A 22977-nucleotide genomic window follows, 5' to 3' on the forward strand; every position below is an offset into this window, starting at 1 on the left:
GGTGTGGTTCAGAAAAGTGGCAGAGGAGGTTGAGCGCTCTGGGTGTTGTTCTCTTGCCTGAGTGCCCTGGGAGTGGGACATCTGGGGCTCCCTGCAAGTGGCTAGGGTGTAGCAAGACTTTGGGGGATAGCCCAATCCCTGGATCCCTGTCCTGGACCAGGGGTTTTCCCCTCCCCTGGCCTGGCTCCTGCCGCCCATGCCGCCGGTGAAACGCTGTTGACATGTCCTGAATTATTAAGCACGGGGTGGGCTCCGGAGCACATGCTGAGCGGAGCGGCTGGGGCTGCGCGGCGTGGCGGAGCAGCGCTAGCTCCCTCGCTCACTCGCTCGCTCGCAGGGACACACGCAGGGGCTGACAGCTGTGCTGGTGCTGATAAGGGAAGCCACAAGGAGACGATCGAGGAGAGAGACAAGCGGCAGCAGAGGCAGCGGCGGCAGAAGCAGCACCAGGGCTGCGGAGCTGCTGGGAGTGGGAGTGACGCCCCCACCTCGGGCCCCCACCCTGTCCCTGTCCTCCTCCTGCTTGCCCTGAGTTTAGAAGAGCAGCCGCTGCCACCACCGCCACTCCGGAGGGCACCAGGGCTGCTGGCCAGGGAGGGACAGGGGCAGGGAGGCTCTGGCCAGTCCCAGCAGCCAGGGACAGATGCCGATCGAGATTGTGTGCAAAATCAAATTTGCTGAGGAAGATGCGAAACCCAAGGAGAAGGAGGCAGGGGATGAGCAGAGCCTCCTGGGGGCTGCTCGGGGGTCAGCAGCCCCCCGGGACCTGGCCACCTTTGCCAGCACCAGCACTCTGCATGGGCTGGGCCGGGCCTGTGGCCCAGGCCCCCATGGACTGCGCAGAACCCTGTGGGCACTGGCCCTACTCACCTCGCTGGCTGCCTTCTTGTACCAGGCAGCTGGCCTGGCCCGGGGCTACCTGACCCGGCCTCACCTGGTGGCAATGGACCCTGCTGCCCCAGCCCCAGTGGCGGGCTTCCCAGCTGTCACCCTCTGCAACATCAACCGCTTCCGGCATTCAGCACTCAGCGATGCTGACATCTTCCACCTGGCCAATCTGACAGGGCTACCCCCCAAAGACCGGGATGGGCACCGTGCTGCTGGCCTGCGCTACCCAGAGCCCGACATGGTAGACATCCTCAACCGCACTGGCCACCAGCTTGCCGACATGCTCAAAAGCTGCAACTTCAGTGGGCACCACTGCTCCGCCAGCAACTTCTCTGTGGTGAGTTCTGCCAGCTGGGCTGCCTGGCCTGGGGTGGTGAGGCTGGCGTGGGGCGGGGGTGGTACGTGAGGGCATCCTCAACAGGGCTTCCCTTCCTTCCGCCACCAGAGGCGGGCCTGGTGTCTCCCCAGCCGGTGTTTCCCTCTGGCTTCCCAGCCCTGGAGCGGTGGACAGTCCTAGGGACTTACCCCAGTGCTGCTGCTCCTCTTCTTGGTCCTGCCGCTGCTGCAGTGCCCAGGGCTGGGGGCCAGGGGCTAGCCTGGGGTGAGCCCAGGGGTCTTGAAGCTGGTCAGCTAGCAGGGAAGGGATGTACCCTCCCAAGGCTGGACTGACTGATCCCCACTTTGCTCTTGCTCCCCTTTTCTTCTGGAGCAACTGAATTCTTCTCCCTCCCAAAATGAAGGTGAAAGGGAGGGGTATTTGGGGGGCTTTGGCTAGGGAAGGACTCAGGGCTGCCTTCTGGGGAGCTGGCCCCGCTGGCAGACTGGATAGAGATGGTCTTCGTGTACACTGGGTGCCAGTGTCTCTTCTGTCCCTGTGTCTCTCACTGCCCCCCTTCACGGATACCCTCACACATCCCTCTTTCATGCTCCCCCCAGCTTCGCCTGCCAGTGGCCCCCTCCATCCCCTTGTTGCTCCCTTGCCCGGCTCTGGCTCCTACACTGAGGATCACTCATTCACTCTGTGTGCATAATTCACCCTCAGTGCTAGCACACGCACATGCACGCGCGCGCACACACACACACACACACATTCCTACTGCTTGGGGACACAGTTTCCTGCACACTCCCTCTCACACGCACTCAGTGTCCCTGTCACTCCACTCACATGCACACCTGCACACCCACATACCCACACGCCCAGAGAGCTATTCAGCTCCATGCCCATATTCCAGCTCCTAGCTGCCAAGGATGGGGTCATGCTGTGGGTGCCATCTCACCTCATGACGCCCCTTCATCTACCCCAAGTGCTGCTCCCCATTCTCCACGCAGAGATTGCTGGCGCCATCTCTCACACATGTAGGAACACAAACACATGTACCCTGGCTGGGAGTGTCGGCTCGGGCTGCTCTCCCTGCACACCTCCCACAGTCAGGTGTGTGAGTGCGGGGGGTGTGTCTGGTGTACTGTCTGTCTATCAGCAATCCGTTCACCCACAGTCACAGGCTATCTATTATTCACGGTGCTTGAGATGGCTGTCCCCAGTCCACAGTTGACTCCCAGCACTGTGTGTATCTGTGTTTTCATCCTCGGTACCAATGCCCATGCAGGTGCAGATGTGTGGTGTCAACACGGTGCCCACTCAGGCCAGCCTCCAGCAGCAATGGGGACTTTCCTTCCTCAAGGCCCAGCCCCCAACCCCAGGCTTTCACTCACTTGCTGCCTCAGTGTCACCAGGAAACACACTCCAACCGGGTCCTGGCCCCCACCATGATTGCTGTCTGGGGCCTCCTGACATTGGGTGGGGGCAATTAGATGGCAACAGAGAGCCAAGAAGGAGAGGATTGTGCTGGGAGCAGAGTCAGAGGGCATTAGCCCATTGTCTGGCTGTACACCTTGTCTTCTAGGAAAACTCACTGCTCCTCAAAGACAAGCCTGGGAGGGTCCCTGAGGAGGAGGTGGGATGTAGAGTATGTGGCCTCTAAGATCCATGGGGCTCCTCTGTCCTGCAGCCTCACCCCTCCTTGTTGTGGGGGTCCAGTCTTAGCAGGTGCTGTTGGGGCAGAAATCAATGGGGTCTTTGTGTCCCCTAAGCAAACTAGAGCAGGAGTTTGTGTCTCAGGCCCTTGTTGGGGGTGGGCAGGAAAGGGGAAGGGTAATGACATATCAGTGGGAGGGAAGGGGAGAAAGAGATGGAGGGGGGCTGAGGAAGTAAAGAGAGGGAGCCAGAGTTCCTGCCTAGCCTCCAGGGAGGGAGGAGGTGCCTGGAGGATACAGGGACAGGGAGTCCCCTGATCAAAGCTGGTGAGTCCCTGGAAATCCCGGGAAGGGCTGGGAGGAGTGAGGGTGGATTTCCCACAGGCCCTTTGCTACTCTGGGGCTGCAGAAGAGAGGAGAGAAGTTGTGGGTCTCAGCTCTGGGGCTGCAGAAGGATAACAAGGGGAGGAGGAGCAAAGCAAGCACTGGGGGGTGAGTCCCCTTTGGGGTTCCTATTCTCCGTGCCCGATCTAGATTCATACCCTTATGCCCATACCTCGTTCCCATCTGCTGAGTGTAACTTCCCTTGGATCTGGCACCTTCGGGCTGAGCCTGCTGCAAATGCACCAGGGTCTGGAATTAAAGATTGAGATGGGGCCCATGATCCGAGGCCTCGGGGAAGATGAGGGCCTGTCATCTGGGCAAAACTGGAGAAGGGACATGAAGACACTGCGGTGTCTGGTGAGGGCATGAGGTCTGTAATTGTCTCTGTGGTGAGGACATGGAGTCCATGTTGGGGATGTGGGGGGTCTGTGATGGGGAGATGGGTACCTGAGACAGTTGGTGGGGAACATGGAAGCAAGTGGGTCATGAAATGGTCAGTGACGGCGACAGCCTTCAGTAAGGGGCTATTATGTGTTTTCTGTTGCTTTCCCTGTTTCCTCTTTCCCACTCCCCACTCTGCTGTGACCTTTCCTCCGGAATCCAAGTTAATAAATGTCACATTTTCCAGCCTATTTTTACTCCTGGTAATGCACCCTCCCCCAGTCCCCTAAGCTGCTGCTCTTGCTTCTGTTACCACTGCAACTGCTCTTACCCGGTGCTCCCAGATAGCCCCTCATTCACTCCCAGGCAGTCCATCAACATGGAGCTCGGTGTACCTACTATGTGTTGGGATCCCTGCTTGGAGTTGTGGGGGACAGCAAAGAAGAGAAGCCCTAGTCCCTGGTCCCTGTCCTCAAGCAGCCTACAGTCCCATGGTAGAGCAAGGACAGGGATGCTCAAAAGCTTAAGCAACCATGCAAGAGTTAATCAGCCAAGCAAGTGGTGTCATAAGGTGCCAGGATTAATTGCCAGATGAGGTGCAAGGATAGGAAGAACCTGAGTTCAGAGAGAGAGGCCACTCGGGCTGAAGAGGGCTGGGGAGGCTTAAGGGATGAGGCAGGATGAGGCAGGCTGGCCACGGTGTGGAGAGGAGGAGAGGGAGGAGGGGAGGAAGAGAGAAGAGGATGCTGGGGCTGGGGGTGCTCTCCCTCCACACTGCTCTCCTCCAGCTAGTCCCCAGCTCTCCTCCTCTTTCCCTTTCCCTTTCCCTGCCACGCTTAGTCTCACACCAATCCACTCCCACTTATACCTCCTACTTTCTCTGTCACCTATGTGTTCCCCTGCCACCTTGTAGATGGTTCTCTCTTTCTTCCCCATTCCTACCACCATTTGCTCCAGGGGTCCTGTGCCCCAAGCCCCAATTCCACTTTCACTACCAGGCTCATGCCCAGCCTGCCCACTTCCTGGAAGACAGGCATCACCCTTCCCCACTCGCCAGCGTCTCTAGTTGTACAAAGCCAAGACGGCTCTAAAATTCAGCATCTCCTCTTAGCTGGAGACTGTACCCTGGAGGGGTCAACTGTGTGAGTTCTTGAGTCACCTGATTGTGTGGATTTGAACCTTGGCTCTACCCTTTCCGCTGTATGGCTTTGGGGGGACCTAAAAATGCTTCTGTGAGCTTCGGTTTTTATATTCATTAAATAGGATATTAGAACCTAAACATTTGGGGTTGTCCTAACGATTAAAGAGATGCCTAAAGTGCTTAGCACGCTGCCTGGCACCCACATCCTAGGCACTCTGCAAGTGTCAGCTGTCAGAAACGCCACCAACCCTGCTCCTGGCTATCTTTAACCTGACTGTTCACAGCACCACCTACTGGTTTCGGACCCCTGCTTTGGCATTGTCGCTGCTGTCCATCACCTGGTCTTCCCTCCCTGTTACCCTCGGGCCCAAGTCCTCCTCAGTGCCGTTGTATCATTTCCGTTTCATCCAAATAGGCACGCACGTGTGCATATGTGCCAGAGTGTACGCACACTCTAGGTCAGTGCTAGCCAAAAAAACATTCTGTGATGACAGAAATGTCCTGTGTCTGTGCTGTCCAGCATGGTAGTCACTAGCCATATGCAGCTGATGAGTATTTGAAATGTGATTAGGCATGTGTGGCTAGTGGCTACTGTCTTGGACAGTGCAGCTCTTGATGATTCTAGGAATGAGGTTCAGACTGCCTGGCAGGCTGGAATTAGAACTGGGATCAAGGACAAACTGTAATGGCTGCAGGCTATGAACTACTGTTCAGACTGAGGTACCAGGCTGAGCTGAGGAGGGTGCCTGGGGCACTGGGGCATCTAGAAACACCTTGCAAACCAAGGGACCTTTTTTCCCAGGTGCAGATCAAAAATTGGCCTTTCGTCTTCCATTCCACTTCTAGGAAAATTGAGGCATGGAGGAGCGGGAGAGTCCCTAAGGAGGGAGGTGTAGGTCCCAGACCTTCTTCATGGGGGTTTAGAAAATTCCTGGAGGGGTGGGAGACAAGGGCCCTGTGGGTGCCTCACTGTCTCCATCCCCTCTTGGCTCCCAGGCTTCCCTCCCCCTCCCAACACTCCTTCCCCACAGGCTGGTGACTGCCGTGACTATTAATCACTCGCCCTGTTCTCTTCCTCTCTACTAATCAGGCACAATTAGACAAGGCCTCTTCCAGCTGGGCAGTCCCCCTCCCTGCCCTCCTCCCTCTTCTCCCAGCCCTACCCAGCCGCCACCCAGGGCAGCTCTGATACAAGAGGAAGAGCATGTAAGCCTTCTCTCTCTCTTTGGCTGCCAAGTTCCCCGTTTGGGGCTCCTCAGCAATCCCCTCCTTCCATCCCAGCTTCCCCCTTAGCCCCTTCAGTTTCTTTTATGGTCAGACCAGTACTAATAGTCTCTACTCCCCCCCCACTAGACCCCCTGCCCTTGGCCATGGGAGTGGCCACTCCATGATCCATCCCAACTCCATTCTTTTGCTTTTGGGTCTGAGAACCTAAGGGCTACTTCTAGCCCTTGTTGGCTCTGGAAGGATTCCCAATTGGCTGGGGTTGGTTCAAGCCTCTTATATACCAGTTGAGCTCTGACCCCCATACCCTATGTCCTCTGTCTCCTCTGGTACCATCCTCTTTCAAGGTGTGAATCTTGAACACAATTAGTTTAACATCTAGTTCAGGGTTGGTTCTTCAGGAGCCAGGCAGTCAGGTCAGGGAGGGAACACAGTGGGGAAGGGAGGGGTCTGAGGAGAACTAGAGATTACTTAACAGAATGGACAGCTGCTCTTCATTTCCAGTTAACTGGAGGGTGTCCAGTTAACATGAGGGTGCCCAGTGTTGGAAGGTTTCCTATTTTTGTCCAACTAAGGCCCAACTCTTGCTTATTTTAATCATTTTTTTTCTGATATAAAAAACAGCAAGGGCTGTCTCCAACTCACCCGGAACCCAGTGTGATCGCTCGGCCTGCTCACCTCTTACTCCAACACTGGCTGCTGTCCCTTAGGCCCTCCTGCAGGGGGCGCCTCAGTCTGGCTACTTTAGCAGTGGAGTTGGTGGATCAGGATTTGGATGGTGTGGTCCTGCAAGGAAGGGCAGAGATTGTTACTGTCACAGAGGGCTGGTCTGCAAGGGCAGTGGGGAGGGTCATGAGGAACGTGCCCCACCCGGCCCCACTCAGCAGCCCCGTGGCCTCTTCATTAATCAGGAATCAGCCCTGAGCTGGGCTCATTATCAGCTCAGCTTCTCCTCGCACTGCCGGAAGATGCTGATTAGCATTCGAAGAAATGGCCCCCACGTACTGTTCCCCTCCTGTCCTCCCTCTTTCTTCCCTACAGTATTCCTTCCTGGACACCCATTCCTGCCCTTCAGCTTCCCAGGAGCGATCTGCTCCCTCTTGTGGTTAGTGGCAGGGCTGCCTCTGTTAGATCAGGGCTGGGGGCAGAAAGAATCAGGAATGTAGGGGATCCCAGGGAGCACTCAGAGCACCCAGCCTCAAGGTTATTCCTGCTGAGGCCCCTGACTCAGTGGTTCAGTGGGTCCTACTGGGTGGGGGAGGGAGAGTGGGGGATGGAACCTGAGGGTGGTTCAGGAAAGATGCACAGACACCCTGGAGGAAGATGAGAGGGCAGCTTCAGGCTGGGGGTGAGCAGTGTTGCCTGCCCTTCCAGGTTCTTCTGCTCTGCATCCCACCTCCTTTGAGCAGCTGGTCAGAAGAGGTGGGGACAGCCAGCTTGGTGGGCAGGAGGCCTGAGGGGAGAAGACCTACCAGGGCATTTTCTTGTTGTCGTTTTTGCAAATCATGGTAGAGGCTTAGGATCTTCAGAGCCACCCCAGATTTGGGTGGGTGGGGGGGGGGTGGACAGGGACCCTGAGGGTGGGGACAGGAAGACTCCCCTGCTTTGTGTTTTCCAGGAAGGTGGTGGGGGTGTCTGTATTTCTTCTTTGGGTCCCCAGGCTGGGGGCTGGCAGCTCTGGAAATCCAACCCACCCCTCAAATGTTCACGGTGCCCTTGGGACACTCGTTTTGGTTGGAGGGGAAGCAGTTCCAGAGAGATAGGCATAGGCTGCGGCAGCCGAGGCAGCAGCGAGAGTTCAGAGAGGAGCCACGGGATGATTAAGGGGAAATGGAGGATTGATTTAGGAGGAAAGATTAAAGGAGCTAAATCCGTGGCGCTTGGCTCAGCGGTGACTAAGCGTGGACAGGATAATAGCTTACAAATGTGTGAAAGGTGTAAATACCAAACGGGGGGAGGGGAGGCGGCTAGGCGGGCCAGGGGAGCGGGGCCAGGGGTCTGGGCAGGCCCCGGGAGGGCTGGGACCCAGGGTGACTGCTCCGTGGCGCTGGCCCCTCCCCAACGGGAGTACAAAGCACAGAAACTCAGTATTTGGGACCTCCGGGTTCCTGGAACCCGGGGTAGGGGTTTCGTTTCTGAGGCTCCGCTTTTCTGGGCCTCGACTGACCTCCACGTCTCATTTCTGCCCGACGAGGCACCTGAGGTCGCGGGTTCAAATCCCACCCGCGTTCCTCGGTGCCCCTCAGCACCAGACCTATAGGCTATCCCCACGCCCGCCAGCCACCCCCAGCTCTGCAGACATCTCCTCGCGACCCTCTCCAGGCTGTCCGGGCTCCCGCCCCTTCGTCCCTCCCTGGCCACGGCGGGCGGCGGGCGACGGTGTCTCCCTCCGCCGTGGAAGCCTCTGGCGCTGCTGTGTGCGCGGAGGTCACTTTGCCGAGGAGCCGGGAGCCGAGGGAATGCAAATGAGGCAAACCCAGGGAGGAGAGCCGAGGCGCCCGGAGGAGAGGAGGAGACGGGAGGAGGGCGCCGGCGCGGTGATGGATGCCTGCCCCGCAGGAGCGCGCGCGGGCGTGGAGAGTGGGCCCGGTGCGGCTCTGGGCTGCGGGTGGGCCCGGCCTGGGCTTTCAGGGTGGGGGGTATGCGCGGGACAGCAGTGGGGGCCTGGGGGCCGGTCAAAGTTCCTGGTGGGCACACAGCCACCCATGGCTGTCCCCACGGCCACCTCAGCTTTGTTAGGAACTGGCAACTCACATCCGGTGTGGGTGTGTACTCCGCGGTGTAAGCACAACTCTTAGCGACAACTTTGCATGGGAGGGGAGGTCAGGGAAGGACTTAATAACCAATTAAAAATATTCTCGCCTGAAAAATTGATTTTCTAGGGTTTAAGGCCTAAGCGTGGCTGCCAGGGGAACATGGTTGACCGTCCGCCTCCTCCTCTCGGTTGGAAGCTGGCGCTCCCTGGACCTCCGCATTCTTCCACCATTCTTCCACCGCTTGAACTCCCTGCTCAGAAATCTCAAGGCCTTGCTGGTCCTCCTTCCGTCCACCACAGTGCTCACATTTACATTTGAACAAACACAGTGACCGTTGCTTCTCAGACTCACCTTAGGAAGGAAGTCTCCTTGAAAAGCTCATGGGTGATAGTGGGGACTAGGGGCTGTGTTGACCATAAGGCAATGGAGACCTACGCATTCACATAACAGCCTGGACCCCTGGAGGGGATAAGTGTATTCTCTGGTCTTGACTGTGACACAATCCCCATGCCCCTCCTGGGCAGTGGCCTGTGGTCTTGCTCAAAGAAGCTCTGCCTGACCCTCTAACCCAATGGTCCTGTTCCACCATCAGAGGGCTTGACTGGGCTTTCGCATCATAGCATGGACCACAGCTAATAACCTCTACCTGTGATAGGATTGTTGGATTCTTGTGTTTTCTTCTTGTTTGTAGACCTGACACTTAGAATTTGCCTGGCATGTAGTGCTCAACACTTTTTGAATGAATGAATGCCCAAGGGCCGGATGGCAGATTCCCTAAAGGCAGAGACTGTTTTGTTCTATGATGCATCCTCAGCACCAAGCACAGTGCCTGGTATATTGTACAGGCTTCACCAATAGTATTGAACACGTGTTGTTTGAACATCCACCATTCCTTGAGCACCTACTGTTTGTAAGTGCTGTGTGCCAGGTGTATATTGCACAGTGGCTGAATGCAGACTCTGGGCCAGACTGACTGGTCCATCAATCTACCATACTACATGACCCTGGCAAGTTCTTTATCTGTGCCTCCATTATCTTGTCTGTACAACACAGACAGTAGGGATACTCCTATCATTTCTGTCAGCATTGACAAGCAAATTTATGTAAAATACTTGGACTGTGCCTGACACAGAGTAAGCACTCATTAAATGTTAGCTGATCCTAACATGTTATGTAATTATCTCTTTCTTCATAACACCTCAGAGAGGTGCCTATTTTTAATTTTTTTTTTTTAGTTATAGTTGGACACAATACCTTTATTTATTTATTTTTATGTGGTGCTGAGGATCGAACCCAGTGCCTCACACGTGCTAGGCAAGCACGCTACCACTGAGCCACAACCTCAGCCCCAAGGGTGCCTATTTTGATTCCCATTTTATAGATGAAAAATGGAAGATCAGAGCAGTTAAAGCCCATGGACTTAAGGGTAAGGCCTGCTGGTAAACGAGGTTAGGCTTTCCAGCTGGTAGGACAACCGTATCTATATCAGAGCCTGCAGGATTTTCTCTGACAAAGTGCCATCCTCTGAGCAGCTTCCAAGTTTCACAGAAAGCCTTACCAAGGGGCATGCTGCCCTGTGAGGGTGGGCCCAGTGAGAATCCAAATCAGAGCTGCTGTACCATCTCGGCAGGAAGCTCCATTTCCCAAATGGGCTCACCTAGCATACGTCACTCTGAACTTCTCTAATCCTCACTCCTAATTTTAGGAAAATGAATCACCACTCCCCTTTCACAGAGGCACAAGCTGGGGCTCAGAGAGGTTAAATCAAGCTCCCAAGGTCCTTTGCCCAAGATTGGTGGAAGAGGCAGGATTTGAACCCTGTTTTGTCAGGCTCCAAAATGAGATACACAAAATGAGACTTCTGTGTATCCATTTCCAGTATGACATCCAATGGGCAATCCATGCCCTATCTTGGTTCATATTGGTCTGTACAACTCCCATTACTAATACTGAGGCCTCATATACATAATTTCATCTTGCAAATGCCTTTTTTTTTTTGAGATTGGATGTCACTCTGTTGCCCAGACTGGCCTTGAACTCCAGGGCTCAAACAATCCTCCTGCCTCAGCCTCCTGAGTAGCTGGGTCTACAGGCGCACACCATCATGCTTGGTCTCTTATCTCTTTTGAGACTTACAACTACCCTGTGAAATGTCAGGCAGGAATTTTTGTCCCCACTTGAGAGATGAGGAAACTGAGGTCTAGAGAAGTTGATAAATCACTTGGCTAACCAAGGCCACAAGCTGTTAATGGTACAGCTGGAGCTGGGACCAGCATTGACTGACTCCCAGAGAAGTGGCTGAAATGAGTGGAGAATGCTGGCGCTTATAAGGGAGCTGGGACTGGGTTCCAGTTTTGAATTTGTCAGTTTCCTGTGTGCACTTGGACTTGGACCTTGTCATCTTTAGGCTTCTGTTTCAGTCTTGGGCAAAGAGGGGTTGGGCTGAGTGACATCGAAGTTCTTTTTTTTTTTTTTAAAGACAAAGAGAGAGAGAGAGAGAGAGAGAGAGAGAGAGAGAGAGAGAGAGAATTTTTTAATATTTATTTTTTAGTTTTTGGGGGACACAACATCTTTGTATGTGGTGCTGAGGATCGAACCTGGGCCGCACGCATGCCAGGCGAGCGCACTACCTCTTGAACCACATCCCCAGCCCGACATCGAAGTTCTGACTGGCACAAACACCCAGAAGTTTTGGGTTGGTGCCATTTTTCTTCCTCTGCTCCTGGAGAGGATAAAGAAGGAGGAGGCTTTGATCCTGGTCACTCCTGAGTAAAGCCAGGCCTGGGAGCTGTCTGACTGCAGAGTGTGAGACTCAGTCCAGGGAGGATGGAGTTGCACCCCCTTCCACTGGCCCACCCTGGACCTCGGGGTATTGTAGGGGTAAGAGAGGCCCAAGTGAGAAGCACGGGGGTGGACTTATTGGAGGAGGACTGGTGGAATTTGGGAGAAGGAACTACCATGGAAAAGTGAGTGGGAGGGCGGGTGCCAGGGTTTTGGCAGAAGCAGGGTGCCCAGAAGGTGGTGGAGATAAAGCCTGGGCTGCAGATTAGCTCTGGGATTAGCCCAGTCTGGTCTTCACTGCTCCTGGCTAGCTTCTTATCTCCTGAAGGCCCAGGGCCCTCTCCCCCACAGCTCTGAGCCCTGGCCCTGCTAATTGCCTATTAACCCTGTGGGCTCTGTGACTGCAGGGAGAATGAGGGACTGGGGAGGGCTCAGGGAGAAGCCAGCCAGCCAGCCAGCCAGCCAGGGAGAGCTATCTGAGGAAATGGGAGCTGTGGATAGATGGAGCTCAGGAGGCTGAAGGAAGCAATCCCTCAGGGGAGCAAGCTCTGGACAGATTGCTCCCAACTTCTGATCATTGTCTCAGACAGACCCAGAGAAGGGGAAGGAGAAGAAGGAGGGGCACCTGGTGGGGATGACCTCAGGCTCAGGGGATAATCTCAGAGGAAGACAAGAGACAGAGATCAGGCAGAGAAGAAAGCAAGTGAAAGATGCAGAGGGCAGAGGACAAAGAGGCCAGGGGGCCTCCACACAATGTAAGAGAAAGACAGAGGCTGGGGGGAGGGACAGGCTGACAGAGGGCAGAGAAAAAGTCTAGACAGACAGTCGATCAGGTGCCAGAAACAGATAGACCAGGGATAGATAGAGAAGCGTTGGAGAGACAGAACAAGATCAGAAAACAGAGGCTGGGGAGGCAGACTCAGGCTGGGCTCCAGGCCAGCTCTGTAGGGGACAGAGAGGTAGTCAGAAGGGATCAGCAGAGGGCTGGCCAGAAAGGAGGTGGCAGAGGGGATCCAAGAGAGTCCTATGGAGAAGCTGTTCACCCTGAGTTCAGAGGGGCCTCTGGCAGGCCATAAGCTCTGGATAGGGTCAGGCCGAGAGGAGGAAGGACCAGACCAAGAGAGATGATCAGCACAGGGTGCAGAGGCTGAGGGGCGGTGTGGGTGGGTGATCTGGAGAAAGCGCCACTGCCATCAGGATACTTCTTGGCCTGGGACTTTGCCCTCTAATTGGGCCATGGACTCTTAACCCCTGTCCACACGCCCTCCTTACAGGACAGTCCATGTGGCAGGAGCAGTGGACTGCCAGTGGGACCTTGTGGCTGAGCAGCCGTGCCGTCTCCATGGAAGAAGCTGTGGGCTGTGCTGCCACCAGAGTTCTGCCACTTAGGAGCTGGCGGCCCCAGCGACGCTGCCTGGACCAGGGACTGTCTCCGGGGCAACGCTGTGCTCTGCCCAGCAGTGGGGCCTGACCTGGGCTGTGCAGGTGGCCTGGTCCTTTCCGCCTAGCCTGTTCATTCCCTGCAGAGGGACTCTCTTAGGCCTGGACCACTTCTACTTACCTCCCTGCACAACCACCTCAAGGGCACATGTGTCCCACAATCACCCCTTCCCAAGCCAGGGATTTGTTCCATCCTGTGTGGGGCTAGCTGAGCATCCTGTAGCGTGTGTCCCTCCAGTACTGCCCCACCCAGGATCAGGAGCCTCCAGGAGTCACTCACTCACTGAACATCCATCCACCCACCAAGCATTTTGTAAGCACCTACTGTGCCTTCACGGGGGTCTGTTCCATTTGCATCTTGCCCGTCATTTACTTGCTGGGCGCCCAGTCACTTTCCTTCTCTGAGCTTCAGTTTGCCTCATCGCTAAACAGAGGGCAATGACACTTACCTCATGTGGCTTCCTTGGAGGCTCAAAGGAGAAAACAGATCAAAAGCATCTATCAGAGGACCTGGTAGGAAGTGGGAGTGTTTGATGGCATTTGCCTTCCTCTGTCGCTCACCTCTCCTCTGCAAAACTCGTTGGGCTCTGGGGATGCCAAGAGGGAAGCAGGACTCCCAGCCTCAGAGAGTTCATCCCCCCATTCTTGGGTGAGGTTGAGCTTCCAAAAGATCTTGGCATTGCCTGGCAGTCAGGGCTCTGCCAAGGTGGTATGAGAGTGGAGGGGAAATGAGTGAACTGCTCATCTCCCCACACAGTCCAGGCCTCGTTTGTCCTCTCAACTGGAGCATGCCCTCAAAACTGGCTGTGTCAGCAAGAGCTGATTCCAGCATCTTCTTGGCTGGAAATAGTATGAGGTCGGGCATGTTGAGATTTGTATGTGTGTGTGGTGCTGGGGATTGAACCCAGGGCCTCACTCATGCTAGGCAAGCACTCCACCACTGAGCTACATCTCCAGCCCTTTTTATTTTATTTTGAGACATGGTCTCCTTAAGTTGCCCAGGTTGGCCTCAAATGTTATCCTCCTGCTTCAACCTCCCAAGTAGTGGAATTACAGGCATGTACCACTATGTCCTGCTCACTTTGAAATTTTTGTAAATACTTACATATTCCCCCCATCTACATTTTCACACCACCAGGGACCCAGGAATCTTGTACCCAGCCCATTTTGGGGTTCCTCTACCTCTGGTGACATGTCGAAAGAACACAGGTCTTGGTTAGACCATTTTGCTGGCCTCTTACCCCTTCACCTAACATCTTTCTTCTCACAGTGTGGTCAGCTTGTTATTAGAAACACAGAATCTCAGCCCTGCCCAAATCAAACCCTATCTATTAAATCAGAATGTACACTTTAAAAAAGTCCCCAGGTAGCCAGCTGGGTGCCATAGCACGTGCCTGTAATCCCAGTGACTCGGGAGGAGAGATCCTAAGCAACTCAGTGAGACCCTGTCTCAAAACAAAACAGAACAAAAAATAAAAAGGGTTGGGGATGTAGCTTACTGGTAAATGCCCCTGGGTTCAATGCCCAGTACCGAGAAATAAGAAAAAAATAAAAAGTTCCCCAGGTGATTTGTGTGCACATTGGAGTTTGAGAGGCACTGATCTTGGAGATCTTGGCATATCAGCTTAATTATCTGAGCCTTGATTTCTTAATCTGTAGAATGGGGAGATAATAATACCAACCTCATGGTATTATGTTTTTCATGAGGATTCAATTAAACAGAGCATGTTCAGTGGTTAACGCTCTGCCCAGGGCATATCAAGGGCTCCTGGAACTGTAGGGCCTACTCCAGCCCCTCAGATGGACACAGGCAGAGAGGACGCAGATGAGAGCAGGGGTGATATAGATGGGGATCAAGAACTGGAATGCAGAGGCTGGGCGGGGGCAGGTGAAGAACTAAAAAGCAGCAGATATGGAGAGAATGAGTGCAGAAGATGCAGAGGAGTGGAGTAGAAAGGAAAAAGGCACAGGGGAAAAGACACATGGGGTCGCATCCTGTCTCATTTCACCTGGATGGAGGAAAAGCCTCTTGAGGTAGAGTGGGCTTGGGGTGGGGGATGCCAGCAATTGACGGTGGAAGAAGCTAGAGCCTTGCCCATGGCTGAGTTCCACCACTCCTGCCCACTAGCTGTGTCACCCTGGGCAAATCACTTCACCTCTCTGAAATGCAGTTTCTTCATCTGTAATAATAGAGATAATAAACCTACCTGATACCAGAGAGGCTGCGTGGATGAGATGGAGCAGCAGTAGATGTTGCCCCGTTTTGTAAACTCCAAGCTGCTTGTTATGCGTGTGTTTTTGATTTAGGAATCAGGCAGGGTAGCCGACTGGATGCAAGAACTGCCTGAGGGGGAGGAGCAGGGTGGGATCCCTGGAGCACTCAGGCTGGGTGGTTGACCCAGCGACAGAGGGAGGACTTAACTCTGCCCTACGGGATGTCCCCCGGACCCCCAAGGCTCTGCTAGGAACTCTGCACTTCACTGCCCTCAACCCCGCCTCTCTGTCCCTTCTGCCCTCTCCTCCGCAGCGAGGCCTCCAGGAGATCTTTTCCTTCGACACAGCTTCGTGCCATTTGTCCCAGCTTTTACAGTGTGAACATGTTCCGCCGAGGAGCAGGGAGGGGGAGCGCAGGAGCGTGATTGAGTGCGCTGACCTCCTGCCCCCAGGGAAGGTGCTGCCTGTGATGGGTTTGACCCAGGGGCTTGTCTCTGTGGGGTGAGCCTGGCAGGAGGAACTAGATCCACCTCTCCCTCAGCCGCTTTCCCACCCCAGCTGCCGCGCAACTCTGGCTCCATCCCCAGCCCGAGCCTCAGCTTCTATCTCCGGGCTGTCAGCGCCATCTGGTGTCCATTCCGGAGAACCCTCCCCAAAGGATTAGGGAGAAGGACTTGGCTCTGCAGTTAACATCTTACCTAAATATCGCTTATGCCCCGCACTGGGGCAAGAGAGGGAGACATAAGGCAGGCTCGCTGCTCTTGCGAGGCGTGCGCTCTGGTGGTGGTGGTGGGAAGGCGGACAGGTAGACGAACCAGATCATCTCAGATCTTGGTAACTATCTGAGCAGATCAACAAACTGAATATGTGTGTGGTGTATGAGCCAGAAGCTTAAGCTCAGGCTTAACAGCTGTGCCAAGAGTGTGTGTGTGTGTGTGTGTGTGTGTGTGTGTGTGTGTATGTGCGCGCACGCATGTGAGTGTGCATGCACTCGCTTGTGCATTCCAGGAGAGTGAACAACAACAACAAAGACCAGAGGGGAAAGGAGGGGCAGATGTTTGAAGTTGTCACAGATCCAGGGGTGGAGGAGCAGGAGAGGCAGGCAGGGGTCACATCACATGGAGACTTTCAGGCTAGGAAAGGAGCTTGACTTCATTTTCTAGAAAAATGGGAATCCATGGTTGTTTTTTAAAAATAAAATTTATTTCATTGTGTATTTGAGGTTTATAACATGATGGTGTAGGATGCAGATAGTAAAAGCCAGCAGGTGGTTTGATGGCATCTAAGTGTTCTGGCTGCTGTGCAAAGGATGGAGGGGCAGGGATGAATGAAGGGAGATCAGTTAGGAAAAGATGATGGGTGCGTCACCGGAGAGAGAAGAGAAATAGAGGGATTCTGTCTCAAGCAGAATTGCTGGGGACTTGCTGCTGGATTGGATGTGGGGTGAGGGAGATGGAGATTTTAAGGATCCTCACTTGAAAAAGAGATAGCAATTATGGGACCCTCTATTCAGAGAGGAGAATGGTGGTTGAGGACAGGATATTGAGAAGATATCAAGAGTTCTGGCATTGATGTGTTATAAATTCGAGCTGGGGGGATGACAGTAGAAAAGATAGAGCTCAGGGGAGAGTGGACTGTACATTAGTTGCTGGTGTAATGGCCTTTGGGGCAGGGGTGGCCTTGGGGCAATAAGGACATGGAATTTTGGAGTTGTCTCACCTCCTGTTCTCTCACCTTGCCCCCCTCCAGGTCTATACTCGCTACGGGAAGTGTTACACCTTCAACGCGGATCCACAGAGCTCACTCCCCAGTCGGGCTGGGGGCATGGGCAGCGGCCTGGAGATCATGCTGGACATCCAGCAGGAGGAATACCTGCCCATCTGGAGGGAGACAAGTATACAGGCGGGAAAGGGACAAGGGCCAATCTGGGGACTGGGGTCTGGACCCTCTGTCTGGGATAGGTTTCCAAAGATTTTCATCTCTGCTGTGCAGATGAGACATCGTTCGAGGCAGGTATCCGGGTGCAGATCCACAGCCAAGAGGAGCCACCCTATATCCACCAGCTGGGGTTTGGTGTGTCTCCAGGCTTCCAGACTTTTGTGTCCTGCCAGGAACAGCGGGTGAGCACTCCCAGCTAGTCCTAGATTGGGCATGGGGTTGGGCCTTCATGATCAGAGGGGATCCCAACAAGGCCTGCCTTCCAGAGGCTCACAGCCCACCAGGTCCCTTGGTCCTTGCTGTGGCTGTGGACATCAGGAAGGACTCCTGGCCTTGACCCCTTCATGCCCTACTTCTGCAGCTGACCTATTTGCCCCAGCCCTGGGGCAACTGCCGGGCAGAGAGTGAACTCAGGGAGCCTGAGCTGCAGGGCTACTCGGCCTACAGTGTGTCTGCCTGCAGGCTGCGCTGTGAAAAGGAGGCCGTGCTTCAGCGCTGCCACTGCCGGATGGTGCATATGCCAGGTAGGCACCCCACCCCCATCCGGTCCTCTGTGCCACTCTGCCGGGCTCCACAACTTCTGGGAATGGGGATGTGTGCTTAGGTACCTGCAGGTGTACAACATATGCCCATGTCTTATAGCCATGGGAGTGTGCTTGTGTACATGCTTGGGATCTTCTGCATGTTTTTACATAGACATTTGGGAATGTATGTTAATATGTATTTGTGCATGTGTGTGCTTATGTACATGTTGTGTGCTTGTGTATTTTGGGGTATTGTATGCTTGTGCTCAAATAAATTGCATACCGTGTATATATGTGTGTGCAAGGATGCATATTTACAGGCATAAATGCATTTTCATGCTTATGTGCAGAAGTGTGTATCAGTTCATCTGTGCATGTGTATGTGCAAACATGTACATTCGTGTACATATGGTGCATGCATGCCCACACTGGGTGTATGGTAAAAGAGGGAGGGGAAGGGATTGTAGATTCCAGGAATAATGTTTTCTCCTTTCAGGCAATGAGACCATCTGCCCGCCAAATATCTACATCGAGTGTGCCGACCACACACTGGGTCCGTGCTGCCTCCCCTCTCCCTCACCTCTTCATCACCCTCTTCATCTCTCTGTCCACCCTTTCCCTCCCTGTCTTGGCTCCTCTCCCAATCTCTCTCTGGAGGATTCTTCCTGGGACTTGAGCCTTATCCCATACCTCAGGGGTGTCTGAGAACCTCTGCAGGTGCAGACACTTGGGTAAGTGATGCTCACAGGGCGAGGTTGCAGAGAGCCCAGGACTGGGGCTGAAGGGCTGGGCTTCCAATCTTGGTTCAGCCAATGAGCTCAACTTCTCTGAGAAAGCAAAATGACTTCTTGTCTCAGGAAGAATACGTTGCTGCCTGTCGGTGTGAGCCAGGCAACCCCATCTGTCCACAGGTCTCGCCTGATTTGCAACTCACCCATCCATTCATCCATTGATTGATTCATTCATTCTTCAGACCTTTACATTCCTCTGGGGTGCTAGAGGTGGGAGTGCAACAAGAGTCCAGCCCTTGATGAGCTTACAGCCCACCTGGGCTGTGACACAGTGGGGATAGGGAGCCTGGGGGTGCTACAAGGCCCCAAGGATGGTCATGCAGCCCCAAGGAGGGCAGGGAAGATTCCTAGGAGAAGTGAAATATAGCTGAGCTTGAAGGGTGCATGAGAGTCAGCCAGCTGCAAAGGACATGTTTTAGGTGATGGGAACAGTGTGCACTAAAGAGCTTTCGGCCACAGAGTGTGCTTTGCTAAGGCCAGAAAGGTCAGTGTGACTGAAGGCAGAGAAGGAAGGGGCTGACAGAATGGAAGGGGAGGCTCTGGGAAGCCAATGAGGGCTTAAGGCAAGGCAGGAATGCCATTGAACCTTCCAAAGGTGAGTCTGATAGGACTTGAAGCAGGGGCACTGGCCACAGCTCATTGTAATAATTCAGAAGTGATGGGACCCCAGGGGATGGGCCTGGGGGGCAGGGCGAGAGGCTGCATGGCAGACTGGCACATGCAGATCTTCTTTGACCTCCACACCACCTGCATCCATTCAAGGAGTGGTTGAAGAGTGTTCAGTGAAGGAACAGATGTGTGATCAGGGATAAGGGAGGTGAGAGCCCACAGAACTAGAGAAACCAGGGAGCCTTCACTCTCCCAGGTCCAAATCAGGCAGGAAGGGAGCACCATGGAACCCAGACAGAGACTTGGGGCAGAATGATGATGGCAGGTGAGGGGGAACCACAACCTCTGCCAACCTACAGTCTGACAATCAGGAAGTCATACCCTGGCCTCTCCTACCTCACATCCTCTGACCCTGCCCAATCCGAGGCCAGAGGGTAAGGGAGTCTAGGTGATTCATTTGACAAACAGCCTTCTGGGGATGGAACAAGGGAGAGGAGAGTGGAGAATAGATCTGAAGGGACGTGTGGAGAAACCCCAGCACAATGAGCTTGTACATCTTGTCTGCCTGTTTGTTTTGTTGTCTGTCTGTCCATCCATCCTAGCATCCTCTCCATACTTACTTGTGTGTCTGAGGCCTCGTGGTTGATTGGTTTTGCAGATGGGCTCTGACCTCCCTCTGAGCATGGGGCCTCCTTGACCCAGGGGCTGGGAGCAGAGGGATAAACCTATGGGAGGGTGCTGTGGGTTCTCCTACACCTGCCTTCTTGGTTTTTCTAAAGCTGGTCCAGCAAGAACTCCTGGCCAGTGTCCTCTAGGAAGTGCCAGGGCTGGCTCTCAGGGTGGACATGCCTGCCTCAGGACAAGCCCTGTGCCTCCTCCCTGCAGCTAGTGGGCTTGTGGGCCACTCTCCCCTACTGCAGTTGATACCTCTGTGTTGCAGACTCCCTGGGTGGGGGCTCTGAGGGCCCGTGCTTCTGCCCTACCCCCTGCAACCTGACCCGTTATGGGAAAGAAATCTCCATGGTCAGGATCCCCAATAGGGGCTCAGCCCGGTACCTGGCGAGGAAGTACAACCGCAATGAGACCTACATACGGTATGTGCCTACTTATGGGCTGTGTGTGTGTGTGTGTGTGTGTGTGTGGAGTCTGCCTTCAACAGGCCTGGTACATTATGGAGACTGAGAGTGGGCTGAATATTCATGTTTGATGAATCTTCTCTGCCAGGACTGATGTTCACAATTCTTTTCTTCTGACTACCCATCCTTTAAGTCCCATCTTGTATCCACCTCTAGGAAAGTACTTCCTGGCCCAAATGTCCTCTCTGAGCTCCCACAGCCTCCTGTACATATCCCTGCTGTTGCATGGACTCCATTGTTTTAAAACCTTCTATGTCTTTCTTCCTGGCAACCCAAGAGCCATTAAATACCCAGGGAGTGAACTGCATGCTGACGGAGAAGAAGCGGGTGGGTGGGAGAGGCACGGGGAGGGGCTGTACTGAGCCTTGAGTCTAGTACTGCAGCCAGTCAACAAATACTAAGCATGGTCTACATGCCAGGCCCAGTGCTGGGTGGTGGGTACAAATGATTCTGATACAAAACCTATGTGCCACATTTGGAACAAGCCACATTTGATGGTGTTATGCTGATTTTCAGACCCTGATGGGGGAAGGAAAGTAGGGGAGGCATGAGTTGGGTCTTTGAGGACTCGGGGTTGGAACCTTGGGGGAGAGAGGGGAGGCTTCTCAGTTGGAGAACTGTAGGGTGGTGGGCGCCCAGAAAAGCCTGAGCAGCAGGAAGCCTGTGTGGAGGGAAGCTCAGAAGAAAACTGGATAAGAAGACACAATGTAACAGATCTGGGGGGACAGCCTTGAAAGACTAATGAGCAGTAGGGAACCACTGAAGGTTCTAGAGAGGCATAAGGAAGAGGCAAGGTGAAGATCCTGCTGATTTTGAAGAGATAGGAGACAATACTTCAGGCCTCAGAGGTCTCTTGGGCCTTTGCCTACCATTCAAAATATGAAGCTAATACCTCGGGGACTACCTCCCCTCATGGCCCTTGAGAGTCTGAGAGGGTGGTCACAAGCTCCCCAGCACACAAAGGGTATTCAGATCAGAATCTGCCGGAGCTGAGTTGCTCCTGCCAGCTGTCTCCTCAGGAAGAGTGGCTCTGCAGGGATACCCTGTTTTCTTTCTCCACAGGGAGAACTTCCTGGTCTTAGACGTCTTTTTTGAGGCCCTGACCTCTGAAGCCATGGAGCAGCGAGCAGCCTATGGCCTGTCAGCCCTGCTCGGTGAGACCTAGCCCCTGCTCCTACTCCCATGGGGTGGATCAGCCCAAGCTGCTCCCTCTGACCCTTCCCTCCTGATCCCCAGGAGACCTCGGGGGACAGATGGGCCTGTTCATTGGGGCCAGCATCCTCACGCTGCTGGAGATCCTTGACTACATCTATGAGGCAAGGGAGTCAGAAACAAGGACGTGGGGGAACAAGGATGTGGGAGACCCAGAGCCGGGTGGGCAGGCTCCTAGTGGAGCTGGTCTGGCTGGGCAGTCGGCTGGAGCTGGGCCTGACTGGCTGGAAGACCTGAGGGCCCTGAGGAAGCAGAAGGGTTTGGCCAGAATGATGTGGGATCTTACTGGGGAGTTGCTGGGCAGCAAGTCCTATAAGCCAGCCCTCTTTTTACCAAATTTCCTGAGCCCGCTTCTATACCCCACCCTGACCCTCAAGGTGTCCTGGGACCGACTGAAGCGGGTGTGGCGGCGGCCTAAGACGCCCCTGCGAACCTCCACTGGAGGCATCTCCACTTTGGGGCTGCAGGAGCTGAAGGAGCAGGTGAGGACAAGCTCTTCAGAGTTTGCAACCAGTGCCCTCTTCAGGACCTAACACCCCCCCAGAATTTCTGAAGGGCCCGAGGGGACAAGGAAAAGCTGTTGCTTGAGTCCTCCCGTTCTACTCCCTCTTCATCCTACAGAGTCCCTGTCCAAGCCGGGGCTGTGCTGAGGGTGGGGGCGCCAGCAGCCTGCTCCCCAACCACCACCACCCCCATGGCCCCCCTGGAGGCCTCTTTGAAGACTTCGCTTGCTAGGATGGTGCTGTGTTAGAAAAGCCCCAGGAGTCCAGAACCCCTCCCTGGATCCCCAATATTATCTCCTCCTGCTCCTGGGACAGAAGGCCTGGGGGCAGCACAGGCTAAGAGGAGCGGGCGGTGCTCACTGAGGGCCAGGACTCAGTTCTTGCTCTCACCTGATCCTTGCCTCTGCTGCTCTTTAGGAGGGTCTCCCCACCCCCAGGGCTGGTGCCCAGGGAGGGTTGGGGACTAGACCAAGGGCCCCTGTGCAGGGGGAGGAAAGAATAGAGAGGGAGGTGGAGATGGAGCCCACCCCTGCAGGGTGGAACCCTCTGTACATTTGTATATATTTAGGGAAGACAGGGTGGGGTGGGGTACATATGTAGAAGGTGGGTGGGGCTACAGGGGTGGGTGATTCCAGGACAGCCAGGGTCCCAGAGCCAATGTCAGCAGAAGAGGGCAAGTCCCTGGGATTCAGGTGTGCTGGGCTAGTCCTACTTCCTCCTTTCCAGGCCCAGTTTCCCTCTTGGCAGGGGGAGTGGGTAGCCCAGCAGGTCTGGCCTAGCTCCTAGTCCCCTTGCACCAACCCCTCCCCAAGTCCTCTCCGCAGGGAGCAGGTAGACCTTTCAGAGCTTGACTGAGCTTGGGTTGGGGTGGGAAGGCAGCCCTCCCAGGCCTCTCTCCCTCCAGACTGGTTTTATAAAGTGTTGACAAAATTGGGAATAAAGAAGCATAAAGAATTCTCTGAGTGTGTTTGTGTGACCTAACATATGCCAGTGGCTGGGGCTGGGATGGGCATGCTCATGACTTGATCCCCCAAAAGGAAATGCAGTCCCCAGCAAGAACAAGACACCTCCATCCTCAGGA

General features: G+C 54.5%; 1 protein-coding gene across 1 annotated transcript; it reads left to right on the forward strand.

Moving 5' to 3' along the window:
- Nucleotides 1-278: 278 nt before the first annotated feature.
- Nucleotides 279-22459, forward strand: Asic4 (acid sensing ion channel subunit family member 4). The gene is made up of 10 exons (XM_046439854.2): nucleotides 279-1225; nucleotides 16933-17077; nucleotides 17176-17303; nucleotides 17483-17645; nucleotides 18142-18198; nucleotides 19986-20139; nucleotides 21244-21335; nucleotides 21418-21497; nucleotides 21771-21875; nucleotides 22015-22459. The coding sequence occupies exons 1-10, from the start codon at nucleotides 644-646 to the stop codon at nucleotides 22126-22128; spliced, it is 1620 nt and encodes a 539-aa protein (XP_046295810.1). The 5' UTR covers nucleotides 279-643; the 3' UTR covers nucleotides 22129-22459.
- The last annotated feature ends 518 nt before the right edge of the window (nucleotides 22460-22977 follow it).

Source organism: Marmota monax, unplaced genomic scaffold (genome assembly GCF_021218885.2).
Source record: "Marmota monax isolate L192 unplaced genomic scaffold, Marmota_monax_Labrador192_F-V1.1 WCK01_AAM20220418_F8-fsc00041, whole genome shotgun sequence".
Classification (NCBI taxonomy): domain Eukaryota; kingdom Metazoa; phylum Chordata; class Mammalia; order Rodentia; family Sciuridae; genus Marmota; species Marmota monax.

Coding starts and splice junctions, on each gene's coding strand:
- Asic4 (XM_046439854.2), top strand. CDS start 644: ATGCCGATCGAGATTGTGTGCAAAATCAAATTTGCTGAGGAAGATGCG. Junction 1,226..16,932: donor CCGCCAGCAACTTCTCTGTG/GTGAGTTCTGCC, acceptor GCCCCCCTCCAG/GTCTATACTCGCTACGGGAA. Junction 21,336..21,417: donor TGGCCTGTCAGCCCTGCTCG/GTGAGACCTAGC, acceptor CCTGATCCCCAG/GAGACCTCGGGGGACAGATG.